A 15258-nucleotide genomic window follows, 5' to 3' on the forward strand; every position below is an offset into this window, starting at 1 on the left:
TATCTCTGGTGAAAATTGCTTATGGCCTGGCTAAGAAACACGTTGAAAATTTTTGAAATCGAACAAGAACCACGCCCTCCTCTCATATAACGGTAATTTACAGAAATACGAAAACTGCGATAAATTAGTAACTACTTAAGCTAATCTACTCAAAATCGATATCTGCAATGACCTCTTAGCTTAAAATGATACTTAGGGGAATTTTCAGAAAATGAGTGTGTATCTCAGTAACCAGTTTATCAATTTCTACTAAACTCGGCACACCTATCAACCTTGGCATTAAAATTACTTCCACTCACCATATAACATATAACGGAAAATTTCAGAAATACGAAAACTTCGATGTTTCAATAACTAAAAACGCCAACTTACAACAATCTCTAAACAAGACAAAAGATGATTGATTTTTGTAAAATGGGAGTGCCCCCACCCACTTATGACTACATAAGTGTATATTTCCTTCGAAATATCATAGCATATAATCGAAACGGTTTGACATCGGGAAAAATACTCTTGCATATCATGCGGTTTACTGAAAGGTGAAAAAACGATATTTAATAAGGCGCACGTTCGGTTTCGCCGAACTTATACTTCTTTACTTGTTATTATTTAGGAATTATTACAATTTTTAAACCGCTGGGGTATGGTATACCCCACCTCGTACACGGAGGCTTAAACCATGTCGGGTTAACACTAACCTGCAGTTAAACATATCGACTTCTTCGTCGATCACATGCATATAATAGGGAGTCGGTAACAGTGTTTAACCAGACAGGGTGTAAAAGGCTCTAATTCATGTAGGAATCCAATTGAAATTTGATAAAAACTTATTTGATTCAGGGCCATTTTCACATCCATTAGTTAACAACAGCTTTGTTTTCTGTATTCTTCGCTCTTTGAGCACACAAGTAAGCAAACGAGTCAAGCGAGCTTGGCGTCCGCGGTAGCCGGATTTGAATATTTGACACCCCTAGGCAAGTCAGAATTTGCCGCCCTTTTCCGATAAGAAAAATATTTTGAGATAAAAGTACCAGTTTTGGAGGTCGGCAAAAAATCCTCCGGCTGAACCCTCCACGAGGGTGCTGACTGGTAATGGGCACTACAGAGGATTCTGTGCGATGTCAGAATGGTGCTCAGCTAAGATCAGGAATCAGTGCTATGTGCTAAACTCCTTAATAGCGTAGTCATATGGAAATGGTTTCTGATCGTGGCTTGGAGGTCTGAAGGGGCTGGATCAAGGCGTCACGCGCACCGTACCGAGGATCGGCCAGGCTGGGGGCCCCTAAATAGCCCAGTCGCGAACGGAGCCCTCTGGGAGGCGGCCACACCCAGGATGTAAGTAGGCCTTACCTGGGCATCGCGGATCTCTGCCCGGGTGGACGAACCCCTTTCTCCGCAGCCCGTGGGATCAATTATGGATAAGAGACAATTAACAACAACAACAACAAAAACAGCAACAACATCATCAAAAACAATTTATAAAGGGACCGGCCCCCTTAAAGCGTCGGAAGGGTCTCGGCCCACTAAACAAGGAGCTCAAGCGATGCAGAGTACCTCCACCAGCCGTAGTGCGGTGACAAATAGCGGGAAACCAAGGCCAATGGTGAAACCGGGCCAAGCTCTCGCGAAAACGAAGGAAAGTGGCGGTGGGGCTGCTCAAAGGAGTCCACCCCGGGAAACTCCTGGCACCAGTGGACGCCAACCTGGCATGCAGATTGCAGCCGGGGATAAGGCTGAATCTGGGGCGCAGGCCCCGGGCGGTCCTCCCGCGACACCCACGGCCTTCACGAGGCCTGACCAGAGGCCAGAACCAGCTGCAGCGGGCTATCGGCAGAGGAAGCTGGCTGCTCGAATCCTGCAAAGGTTCACCGCAACGCCTGACCTGTGTGGCAAGGCGAAAGAAGAGCATGTGAAGGAGATCCTCACAGAAATCGACTGGGCAAAGGCAGTCCTGCCCGACTACCGCAAGCCGGAGGAGAAGCAGCCGCAGGCGCCCTCCAGTAAGCGCAATAGATCGGGGGAAAATACGCCCAACCAATACGCAAAGAGGGTCAGAACGCAGGGGCCTTCTTTTGCTGAAGTAGCCAAGGAGCAGATCCTGCTCGGCGTCATCGATGAGAGCAATGAAGACAGCCTCACCCTGAGGCAGCAATGGAAGTGGGTTAAGGCCGCGATGGCCGACATTGCTATCAACATTATGTTGGAGAATCCGGGACCTCCGCCAACCTGCAAGGGAGCGGGGTGGTTCCAAAATAATATCCGCGTTATAGCATGCGAGGATGCTAGATCAGCGGAGATCTACAAGAAAACAGTCGCAGGTATTGGAGAAGTCTACCCTGGTGCGAAGCTCAGGGCGGTCGACTTCAAGGACCTACCGGTGCGACCGAGAGCAAGAGCATGGTTGCCTTGCAAACCAGCGGAGCCAGAAAGGATCCTCCAAACCATAAGGCTCTATAACCCGGAGCTACCTACCGATAATTGGAAGGTGGTCAAAATCAACAAAAGCGGTAAAGCGACGATGCAGGTTGTCCTGCTTCTAAATAAGGACTCCATAGAGTTGTTGGAGAAAAAGAGCGGGGTCATACGTTACGGCTGTGACATGGCCAAAATTAAGGTCTACAGCAATGACGTAAACGCAGCGAAGAACCTGATCGCGGAGGTAGAGCCGGAAGAGGCCAACAGCGACGTGGAGATGGAGGAAGAATCCGAGCAGGTTGATCCGATGGACGACCTGACCGGGGGTTATGCCTCATCGACTTCTTCGCTGGGGGTCGGACGCATGCTTCGGCTTTATACGGAGGAGGAGTTGATCGAGATGTCGGAAGACGCGGTCAACTCCACCCTAATAGGCGACGTGGGCTATAACGGCCAAGATGGTGAAGGTACTGCAGATTAACCTTCACCACTGTAAAGCAGCTTCAGCTGCACTGCTGCTCCGTCTAACAGCTAAAGGGGCAGCCGACATCGTCCTAATCCAAGAACCTTGGGTGGTGGCACAAAACATTTGTGGGCTGAAAGCGCCGGGCTACAGACTGGTAAGTGGAGCCTCAACGGGGAAACCAAGAACGTGCATATTAATAAGTATCACACTAAAGTGTCTCTTTCTTCCACAATTTAGCGACGAGGACACAACAGCGGTCAGTCTAAGTGCAAACGGACGACCAATTAAGATGGCATCCATGTACCTAGCGCATGACAAGGAGGTGCCAACTACCTGCATTAAAGACCTAGTGGCCAGCACGAGAGAGGCGCTAATTTTGGGAGGTGACGCGAATGCCCACCATCACACCTGGGGCAGCTCCGATGATAACGAACGGGGTGAGTCACTTTTTAATTTCATACTTAGTTCTAAGCTTGTTATTGCGAATAGGGGGAATGATCCCACTTTTATTACAAAATCCCGAAGGGAAGTTCTGGACGTTACCCTCATCTCTGAGAATGCGGAATGTCTGGTCGGGAAGTGGAAGGTGCTTGAGGAGCACTCCTTTTCCGACCACCGATATATCCAATTCGAGGTATTAGGGGAAACGCCCAAGGCTCCTCTAACTAGAAACTTGCGAAATGCCAACTGGCATAGGTATCGGAAAGAGCTGGATAGGCTTTTGCCACAAGATAGAGAGCCGGCTACTCCAGCAAACCTAGAGGAGCTGGAATATCTTGTCGACCAGTTTACGGGGGCCTGCAGTAAGGCAATAGACATTGCATGCCCCAAAAAGCAGCACCGGGGTAGGAAAAAGCCACCCTGGTGGAATGAAGAAATCAGGATTTCACGCAAGAACTGCAGGAAAACCTTCAATCAGGCTACTGCGTCTGGTAGTGAGGGTCATTGGGAGACCTACAAGACAACGTTACGGGAGTACAAGAAGCTCCTAAGAAGGTCGAAAAGAACCTCATGGAAAGACTTCTGCAATGGGGTGGAGTCTATCTCAGAGGCAGGCAGGCTCAGAAAGATACTCTCAGGTACTGCCCAGAAAGCCCCAGGATGCTTGCAAAGACCTGACGGCTCCTGGACAGAGACCGAGGAGGAATCACTGGATCTGCTTCTTTGCACACACTTCCCGGGTGCCACGGATAGCATGCCGGTACGGCCACATCTAACTGGAGGTCTTTCGGTCACTGGAGATTTCCTCACTAGGGAAAAGGTCATCTGGTCTATTGGGACATTTAAGCCCTATAAATCAGCAGGTCCGGATGGCATTGCCCCCATACAGCTGCAGCAAACACTTCAGCTAAGCTCAGCGTGGCTACACGCTATAATTAAGGGAGTATTAGCTCTTAACCATATCCCTAGAAAGTGGAGGGAATCAAGAGTGGTGTTCATCCCCAAGGCAGGGAAGGTGTCTCACAATAACCCAAAGGATTTCAGGCCCATCACCTTGTCGTCATTTCAACTGAAGGTTATGGAGAGACTGGTGGAGGTCCGTATCAGAGAGTCGGTTGGTGACAGACTCTCTACCACACAACATGCTTATACGAAAGGTAGATCTACAGAAACGGCGCTACATGAAATAGTGTCGTATATAGAGAGATCACTAGACATCAAAGAATATACGCTAGCAGCCTTCCTGGATATAGAGGGCGCCTTTAACAACATCATGCCGGGCGCGATAACGGCAGCACTGGCGGGCCTGGGCATCGACTCGCGCTTAGTTGCGCTCGTGAACCAAATGCTGAGATGCAGGGTGGTCCGGGCGGAGCTGGCGGGGGTATCGTTGACCAGGTTCGTAGAGAGGGGCACCCCGCAAGGGGGAGTCCTATCCCCTCTATTATGGGTCGCAGCGGTAAACTCACTGCTGTGTGGCATGGAGGGGGGTGGCTGTAAGGTTATTGCGTATGCGGATGATCTTGCACTAACAGTAAGTGGGAAATTTCCACAGACTCTATGTGACATTATGCAGGTAAAACTGAAGGAAGTCGAGAGTTGGACAAAAAATAACGGGCTAGGGGTAAACCCAAGCAAGACAGAACTTGTACTGTTCACAAGAAGGTACAAAATCCCCCCATTGATAACACCAAGGCTGGCACAGACCACACTAAAATTAAGCGAGTCCGCTAAATACCTGGGGATAGTCCTAGATAGAAAATTAAGCTGGATTCAAAACACCGAAGAGCGGGTGCGGAAGGCCACGGTTGCCCTATACAGCTGCAGGAGAGCAATCGGCCAAAAATGGGGTTTAACCCCGAAGCTAGTGCACTGGATATACACCGTCGTGGTGAGGCCCATACTTCTGTACGGGGTAGTGGTATGGTGGCCAGTGCTGGAGAAGAAAGTAAACATTATTAAATTACAAAAAGTGGAGAGAACGGCCCTGATCTGCATTAGTGGTGCTCTCCGCACAACACCTACTATGGCAATGAACACGATCCTCAACATCATACCCATAGATATTATGGGACGACAATACGCTGCGTTTGCAGCCCTAAGACTACAGGGGCTTAAAAGCTGGAAAGTGGCTCGCTGTGGTCACACTACAATTCTGAGAAACCGACAACTACCGAGTACAAAGGACTACTGTGTACCAAGGCTCACTTTCACTAAAGGTTATAGCGTAACGCTACCTAGCAGGGAATCATGGCTCGAAGGAGCTCCGGGGTCTAGAGATGCCATAAGATTCTACACGGACGGCTCCAAACTAGAAAATAGGGTAGGAGGAGGCGTCTACTCGGAGGAATTGGGAATAAAAAGATCATTCCGACTACCTGACCACTGTAGTGTCTTTCAAGCCGAATTGGCAGCCATACAAGAAGCCGTTGACAGCCTAAAACTAGCTGTTATCGCCACTACGGAAATATATATATACTCAGACAGTCAGGCGGCCCTTATGGCGCTTGACTCTGTCACTATAAATTCGGAAACAGTTGCCAACTGCCGCAAATCACTTAACGTGATGGCAGAGCAGTTCGCTTTGCACCTGGTATGGGTACCGGGGCACAGTGACATACCAGGAAATGAGAAGGCAGACGAGCTTGCAAGGGCGGGTACTTCCTCTCCACTTTCACCAGCCTGGAAGAGGGTGGGTATGCCACTCGCTTCCTGCAAGCTCTTACTAAGGGAGAACTTCTTTGAAGAAGCGGCCTCCAGATGGGAGCGCACTGAAAACTGTAATACAACGAAGCTTACATGGCCAAAATGGGATGTACGGAGATCGAGAGAAATTCTCACTCTCAACAAAGGCGATACGTCACTGGCCATTGGTCTGCTCACAGGACATATTTTGATAGGAAGGCACGCAGAACGCCTCGGGGTTAGTCACAACGACTACTGCAGGAGCTGCCACGACGAAGAAGAGCCTGAATCAATAAGGCACTTACTCTGCGATTGCCCAGCACTGGGCAGGAAAAGACAGAAATTCCTAGGTATAGGTCTTCTAGACGATCTAAGCGCGACTGCTAAGTTTGGAATACGGCAGTTGCTAAGGTTTGCAGACTCCACAAACTGGTTTAAGGAATAGGGGTTTTCTTTGGATCCATGTGGTATCACAATGGGCCCTGATCGGGCCTAAGTGTGCTGGCGCCCTCTGGGCCTAGCAGCCACTTCAACCTAACCTAACCTAACCTACCAGTTTTGGAACTATTAGCAGTAAATAGTAATATTCAAATTTATGTTGTTTATTATTCTTTTATTACAATTTAAGATGAAAAGTGGTTTTTGCCTTGAGTAAAGGTTTTCAACTTTTAAAGAAAGCCATCATCAACAAAGTTTTTTCACTTGATAAGTTATAATCTCAAAAATACTAAATTAGCATCTTTAAGTATAATTTTAAATATTTAAATATTAAATTCTAATATTTTTTATTTATTCGCAAAAAAGTACTAATGTATAGTCATATTTCAAAATGAAATCAGCTCAATTCATTTTTTTCTACAGAAATGTAAAATATCGTTGCATAACTCGTACTCGTTCCAAAAGGGGTACCTACTTTTACCTCAGTTTGATAATTGTATTTCTTAGTATTTGAATTATATTTCATGAATTACAGGAAGAACTACATATAATAATGATTTTTATCACTACTTAGGTACTCCTGTCCTATTTTCTGATTGCGTAATTGAATCTCAAATTTATGTCTTAAAATGTACAAATACAAATTCTACTTTCAGTGCAGCTAACTTGAAAAAAAAATTCAACTCAAATTTTGACTCCCCTAAATTTTGTCGCCCTAGGCACCTGCCTATCAAAAGCAAGTGTAGGAGCTAATTGAGGTTTTAATTTCCATTTTCCACCGCCACAATGCAGAGAAACTCTTCCTGAGACAATTTTTTCTTAATGAATCGGACGATGTTATCTTTGTAGGCCTGAAGCCTCCGCCAGATATAAATTCTTTTCTGCGTCACAGGGATGCTTTTGACTGACATCCAAGTCAACTCTGTGATTGTGATTTTGAATAGAAGATGCCACATTGTTAATGCATGCGTTGACGCAACTGATTTAATTTGCCCAACTCTCAATTTTTGACGCACGCGTATGCGGCAAACCAACATTAACAACAAAAATGTATAGAACGAATTCAAACCTGCTGATTTTTGACCAATCAAATTGACCCGTTTTGTTTTTGCGGCAACGTTTTCATTGTGCCGCCTCGGCATCTTCTGTGCGTTTTGTCAGTCAAAGGCATCCCTGTGACGCAGAAAAGAATTTCTATCTGGCGGGGCCTTGAAAGACTTTCTTCATCCGTCAAAGCATTTTTCTTAAATTTTAGATCTACGAAGGTGGAAACTGATAAAATGGTAGTTTACTGTTGCGACAATATCAAGAAGGCGATAAGAGTGTTTTGATATGTGGTTTCCACATTGCTTAGTACAAATTGTTCAACTTATGGGAAATAATCGTCTTAATCGTACTAATTGTGAAGCATATTCATAGTCGAAATAAAGTCGATGCAACTTTTTTGACAGATATTCTGTTGAAAATTATGCCAAAAAGCTGCAATTATGTAAAGAATTGGTATTGGGTACCGAGAAGGAAGTATTGAGTACCGAAATCTTTCTGAAGTATTGGGTACCGAAAATTCTGCACATCACTAATGTATAGAAGTTGAGGACTCGACTAGTTAACTGCCCGTTGCTCCTGTTATGTAATGGAAAATGGTCAGAAACGTTTTTATTGGATTTTGGATCGTAGAATACCTCCGTTTCGTATTGCTGTAATAACGGAGCTCGTTTTTGTGGCAATGATGTTCAGTAGTCGGTATGACGCAACTTGAATTTGACTTTACCATTTACATGAAGCAATCCTCTGATACTGCTTACTGGTAACGGTGCTTGCCCAGTAACGGTGCTTGCCCAGGTTTTTTACCTAGCCTTATAGTTGTAAATAAAAAAAAAAAATTTAAAATGAGAAGGCCTCGCCTGTCGCATACGATTTATGTAGTCCATTGGTGGATTGAATACATTTTCTTATGTAGAGTGGACGCTGTCTACCTCCACACTTTTTACCTTTGTTAATTGTTGTTGTGTAAAATTAAATAGTAGAATCTATGTAGTACCACAATAGTAGAATCTATGTAGTACCACTTACACTACATAGATTCTACTATTTAATTTTACACAACAACAATTAACAAAGTTGTATAGATATGTATATATGTATTTAGTTGGTTTATAATTATTTTTTACATCGAAATCAAAGCACACTCACCAGATTCGATCCCGCCCGCGATCAAAAACAGTTATAAGCAAGTAATCGTATACCCGTTTTTTCACAGTTTTTCTAGTACTGCCGGCACATAGCTGTTTTTGGTCAGTTCTAAATCAAAAGATATATAAGAGAACGCCACTAGATAGTGTTAATAAAATATGCAATAAAACAAATTACAAAAATCACATAACTGTTTTTGCTGGCGCAGCGACGATATGTTAAAATTTGTTGAATTTTTGTATATTTTCTACAAAGTTTGAAATTTCGCTTTTTTGTTTTTTTTTTAGATAGGAAGCTATATTTTCATATAAGAAAAGTAGCCAAAATTTGCTAAAATATCTTTTCACTATTTACATTCTCGCCACAGTATATATTGAGTTACACATTATTGCGATAATTTTTCAAGTTTGTTTCTCTCTTAAATAAAACTGTATTCAAAGGCGTTACGTCGTTTTATTCTAAAAACAGAAATTGTATGTTTGGATTAGATGCTTCAAAAAGTCCCGATTTTTATCCTCAGAAATCCGGTCACCGTACCTATATCTGATGCTTACTATAGTACGTAGTAATTACTAACTACTACAGTAAGTAGTAAGGATTAGAGACGTGAGCCACTTTGTGGCACAACTTGTGTTGTGAGACTGTTTATTTTCGGAATTTTGAATTATGTCTTTATTGGAGAGGACCATCGATTTCGCAATAACAAAAAAATTTAAAAACCCTAGACCAGTGGAGACTGTCCTTGTTTAGAAGTATTATAAAAGCTTTTTAATTACTTAATTGAAATTATTTTTATGTCGCAGCTTTATGCTGTCTTTAAGGTAATGAATTTACGTGCATATTCAGTTCAGTCTGATTTCAGTTCACAGGTTACAATTGCATTAATTGCGAATCTTAAATTATGTATGTAAATATTTGCATATGTATATGTATGTACATGTATGTATGAAAGCTAAACATTCCCCTTAATATCCAAAGCTCCCGTTTCTTTGAGTAAAGCCAAAATATAACATTTCCTTTTTGCATCAAATTTCCACAAAAAGAATTCGAAGAAATTATCGATTTGCAGTTAAATAGAAACGCTGAAAGGTTTGGTCATTTCCTCTAATAAATGCCACAAAATTTCGCACAGTTGCTCAGCACTAAAATCGTCGCTTAGTTATTGGAAGCTAAAAATAATTTTTAACGATAAAAAATTGCCATATAATTCATGCCAAAGTGGTTATGAACATTTTGCACAATTCCTTTGGCGAATGCTAGCAAATACAACGCAAATGTTTGAACGTGTTGGCCAAATTGCTCGAGCATAAAAGAGAAATTTCAGCCACATTATTAGTATCTACTTATCATTTTCATTTGCCATGGTTTGCTGTTTCTCTGCTGCAAGGCGCGCCAAAAAAAATTCACACCACCAAAACGTCGAATCGAACGTTGGGAAAAAATGACAGTTGGAAATTTACGACTTATTAGTTTCCGCCCGATCCTCACTGGGAAAATAGAAAAAAACTAGAAAAAAAAAATTGTTTTTACTGCTGCTTCAACGCCTTTCGGCTACATATTTTGCTATGCTGGACTTGGCACGATTTGGCGCTCTCAGGCATGAAATGTGCAAAACGTTGTTCTGACAGATTTTTTCTTTTGTTTTATTGCGCTGTTTTTATGAAAATTGCAAGCCATATTTATAACCTAATTTACTGTGACAACATCGTACTAAATTAAACAAACATTTTATTTGATAACTCACTTTTTATCATTAATGGTTTATTGGCGCAGACGATGGCGCAGTAAATTGTCTACGTGAACGGACGGCACTGGAAGTGATTGCTTTTATTCAATAAGTGAGTGTGTATATTTTTTTGGTAACAAACAAGAAAAGAAAACGGAAAATATATTCGTGTCCATAAGTATTCATAATTCCCAATTTATAGCGCATCACATCATATATACATACATATCTATTTATTTAGTGAGCCACTATTTTTTTGTTAAGCATAGATACATGTGTATTTTTAAAAAGCTCTGATTTCCTAAACACGTATGTATGCTTAATTGTTTCGCATCTTTGAGACCCAAACGAAAGTTTGATTCCATGAAAACAGATAATACTTAGTCCCACAAGTGCGGCCAAAATTCCAAGCTTTAGAGAAATGATTCGCAATTTCGTACTAGGAAGTTTCCGGGGTCGCTAATTACGAAACCGCTGTCAGATTTACGAACTTCATAATGGCGGAACCAATATGGCGTCTGGTCAATTTCGAGCTTTTTAATTAGATTCTTATAAAAATTTTGGGTATGAAATTTTATAGCCAACTTAATTTTAGTATAATGAAGTAGGCGGCCGCTGTGGTGTAGTAGTTAGGAGTGTGCGCTACTATTTCACAAGGCCTGAATAGGCTATAAAAGTGCATACTCAAAAACTTTGTAAGAAATCTACTTTAAAAGCTCGAAGTTTTGTACATACAGGTGCAGTTAAAAAAGAGTGTTAAAAAGTACATTAAAATTCCAATGGTAGATTTAGACAGCTATATTTTGTTTTATTCAGTAGGTAATACTTTTCTGAGTAACCTGCAATAGGTTTATAGGCAGCATCTGACAGCTTTCATTTAACAACACAAATTTTCTAAAAAAAAGAAAAACAAGTAATTTTTAAGAAAAAAACAAAACCGACTTCATTTCTCGCTTAAAAAATTTAAGATTATCCGTTAATTTCTTCATGATCCAATGATCGGATCTAAACCAACCAACTTTCCTTAAAAACAAAGTTATGCAATAACAGACATAAAAAATACATTCCGACGAATTGGTAACCTCCCCTCCTTTTGAAGTCGGTTAAAAATATCATTATATTTCTGTTTCTAAAAAAATTCTTTTACAGTGTTGATATTCTTAAAAATTTTCACGTATTTTATTAAGTTTCAGACGTAGATGCCATTGTTTTATTGGATTTTCCCAATTCGAAGGCCACATTCTGCCTGAAAATTAAGTGGCAACTTTGGGTACGTTCAGCCGTTACTATGAACGGTTTTCGCATCTTAGAGGATCCCTTTAGCCAACTCAGTCATGAAAAAGCCTTATCTAGAAACTTGTTTTCCCATTTTGCCCGCACTTTTGGATTTTAGCCGCACGTGCGCTGTCGGATGGCAGATCTTTTTGATCTAACTTGAAAATTTATAAAGCCGAACTGGGAATCTTAAAGTCGGAAACTAGAAAACATGGAGAACATTCTGCGGATGCATAGAAGTGCATCATGTTTAGACATGCTCTTAAATTTATGAAATTTCGCACATGCCCTTCTCAACTGCCATGTAATACAATTTTCTTAAGTTATAATTTGATGGCAGTTCAAAGTATAATCGGCCTAGTCTGATGCATCCTCCGGACACTGGTTCCGGAGCTTTTTGCGGACTTTGCATGGCTTACAACCATGCCAGTGATGAGTAGCGAAAGCTTTTCCTTGATGCCCATTTTCGTTGGAACACAACCTCAGGAGAAGCTTTCGCCGGCGCAAGGAATGAAAGTTCACTGCCCTTTCAGATCCCCTGGATAATTGTCACCTTACATGGGCTATAAACTCATCTGAACATCTGAGATCGACTTATGCGGACGGTGTCACTTCAAAGGGAGATATTTCCGAGGCTAGAAAGAACTCCTTTGGAAAATAAGATTACAACTAACGGATACAAAAAAGGACCAGTCCAGCGCCCCGTCTTCACCTGCAGGCTTTGTCGGAGACACAGCCCCTAAACTTAAGCGTAGAATACGTGATATTATTAAGATCACATTCAAGTTAAAAACTGTACATGAAATATTCGTTTTTATTGTATTGAATTGAATTTAGTTAATCAATACCCACTATGCAAAACATGAGCAAAAAGGCAACAATCGACAATGTGCCATAGTGAAAAATCGGAAACATCATTTCTTTTATGTCATTTTAGGAATATGTTTTCAAAAATTCCCAAAATGATGAAATTCGCGTCAACAGGATTCTTCAAAAACATTTAATTAATGCCCAAGCTAGGGTTGAAAAAATAGGAAGCCCCTGGCGACGAAAATAATTAATTTCGTTTACAAATTATAAGTTTGTGGTCAAAAATAGATAAAATATAGCTCTTAAATCCGGGACAGTCCCGCCGAAAACGGGACGATTGGCAACCGTGATATCTATGTACAGACGCTACAACACATTATTGTAAAGCATCTCGTAGTGGAGACACGAACCAAAACCAATTTAGCTCTATATCTTTCCAACTAGTAGCCGGAACTGAATATATGGGGTATCGTTGGAAAGCTATCGATCTACATAATAACACTAAATATGTCGGGTGTACCCAGTAGTTACCCCCTTAAACCGGAAAAACCCAAACAACCTTTTTTTTTGTTTGGCAACACTTTAGCCAAATGTTTATGAATCCGGTAAATCGTTTATGAAGCTTGAATACATTTGCTGGAGACACTCTGCAAGACCTTTCCAAAAACTTCCAAGTCTCGTGTATATATAGCGAGTAATTTCAGCATGCTACTATGGCTGCTTTCGTCACTCGCACGAACTGCCGTGCGCTGTGATATATGTACATATAGTTACAAAAGTCAAACAGGGCGCAAGATAAAAACAACCAACCTCTTTTAGATCGAAGTTTCGTGATCTTAAAGGCATAGACGAAATGTTTTTGAAATTCGTATGTGTTACCTTAGCTCGCAAATTTTTTTGCATCAATGCCTTCTGCCAACAACTCATATATCGACTTACGTATACACTTACCTAGTACATTGTATGTATGTATATGTGCATCAACGTGTGCGCTCATAAATATGCAACACTTAACCAGAATTGTTGCTATATATTTGTGTTTATACATATTTTAGTCTTAAACGACCTTGGTTACTTTACGCACAGATGCGAATGAAGTGAGTTTAACTGACATATATACATATACGGCAATGTAGCGAAGCCACTGGGCTTAGTTTGCCAGTATAAAAGCAAAGTAAGAAATCGTAGATTCCAACAGTTACCTTGCGCATCCTCAGAGAAAAGCTGTTTCAAATAATAATTTTGTCTAAGTTAAATACATTTGCTTAAATAATCCAACATGATATTATTAAACTGGTTAAAAATATGCGCGTTGGTTCTGGTTTTATCTATAACTTTGCAACCAGGTACTGGTCTTCGAACCGTTTGCGGTCCAGCGTTGGATGCCGTGCTCAGTACCCTATGCGTTCATGGCTTCAACACGAAATTCAAGAAGTCTAGTGAGTATATTAAAAAATAAATTTGTATATTTATCAATCGATTAATCCAATCTAAATATCCTCATAATACAAAAATTCCAGTGGAATGGGATAATCTTGGCAGTAATGAGTTGGAGCCTGTGATGCCCTTCCCCTTTGCAAATTTCCCTTTCTTGGCTAAGATTCATGGCAGCCAAGTTGACACATTGGCCAAAACTCGTCGTCGCCGTGGCGGTGTGTACGACGAATGTTGCAGCAAGGCCTGCACCTACAATGAGATTTTGTCCTACTGCAATCAATACGAAGATTAAAATGGCTAACAATGGACAAAGATATACTCATATACGTAGATATTTAGAAATGAATTTTAATATGTGTGATAGTTACCTAGCCAAAATTATAAAAGAAATTGTCAACTTGCATAAATATTTTGTAAGTCAAAAAACTAAGTACCTACACCATATTGATAAACGAAATATATCTGTTTGCTACACTATATGTAATTAGTTTAAAATTTATAAACTTTATATATATATGTACATATGTATGTGTGTATGCGCGACCAGTGGTGCTGCAAAACCATCGATAGTGGCACCATCGATGGTTTTCGATAGTTTTGTAGATAACCATCGATAATACCGATGGTTTATAAGAGTGGCCCGTTAAAGAGAAAAGGGTTGCATAAATATTAGGTATTTATTTACACATATTATATTGAACGGATTTTAAGCTAAAAAAATACAACTTTTACTTTATTTTCAAACTAATAGTTCATTTCATCCAAACCTTAACTGCAGTTTAGTTCTATTGAAAGAGGGAGATTACAACTTCGAGGGGGTAATTTCTTATGTTAAGTACAAGCAAACAATTATAAAATATCAAAAAGTTAGAAATGAAAACCTTCCCATCACCTCGGTGACGTGCAATAATGTCAATGGAATTAATATCACTGACATTAATACCAGTGTTGCCGCCGCTCAAAGAACTTTCTAACCAAGATTAGACGAAAAAGTTACCAAATGTAAGAAAAATAACCAATTTTTTTATTAGATTAACAATTCAGGTCATCACGAATTCTTTTATATAGCACGTATAGACAAATTTTATAAACCAAAGAAAATCAATTTTTATTTGCATTTTTGAAAAGTAAATCCTTTTAAGGCTGAAAATAAATGAAATGCATTCATATATAAGTATATATATATAAATACATATTTTATAAAATCAGGCTTCCCGTATTAGGTGCATATATATGTGGTATATTTTAAAGATGAAACAATTAAAAATTGGACTTATTGAACTACATCGTCGCTTAGCGCGAAATACCTCGTATACGCCAAACGCAGTACCGCGTATACGATGGTAAATAAATTTTACAAAAGCGCAAAAAA

The 15258-nt window shown here is 40.8% G+C and overlaps 2 protein-coding genes across 2 annotated transcripts in view; one reads left to right on the forward strand and one right to left on the reverse strand.

Annotated features, from left to right (window-relative positions):
• LOC118746170 overlaps positions 1-15258 on the reverse strand; it is a gene marked incomplete in the record, with an annotated part of 421140 nt that overhangs the window by 294953 nt on the left and 110929 nt on the right.
• Positions 13618-14363, forward strand: LOC118746174 (probable insulin-like peptide 3). The gene is made up of 2 exons (XM_036479977.1): positions 13618-13888; positions 13970-14363. The coding sequence occupies exons 1-2, from the start codon at positions 13729-13731 to the stop codon at positions 14176-14178; spliced, it is 369 nt and encodes a 122-aa protein (XP_036335870.1). The 5' UTR covers positions 13618-13728; the 3' UTR covers positions 14179-14363.

This window comes from Rhagoletis pomonella, unplaced genomic scaffold (assembly GCF_013731165.1).
Source record: "Rhagoletis pomonella isolate Grant_MI unplaced genomic scaffold, Rhpom_1.0 Rhpom_scaffold_00010, whole genome shotgun sequence".
NCBI classification, from domain to species: Eukaryota; Metazoa; Arthropoda; class Insecta; order Diptera; family Tephritidae; genus Rhagoletis; species Rhagoletis pomonella.

Coding starts and splice junctions, on each gene's coding strand:
- LOC118746174 (XM_036479977.1), top strand. CDS start 13,729: ATGATATTATTAAACTGGTTAAAAATATGCGCGTTGGTTCTGGTTTTA. Junction 13,889..13,969: donor CACGAAATTCAAGAAGTCTA/GTGAGTATATTA, acceptor CAAAAATTCCAG/TGGAATGGGATAATCTTGGC.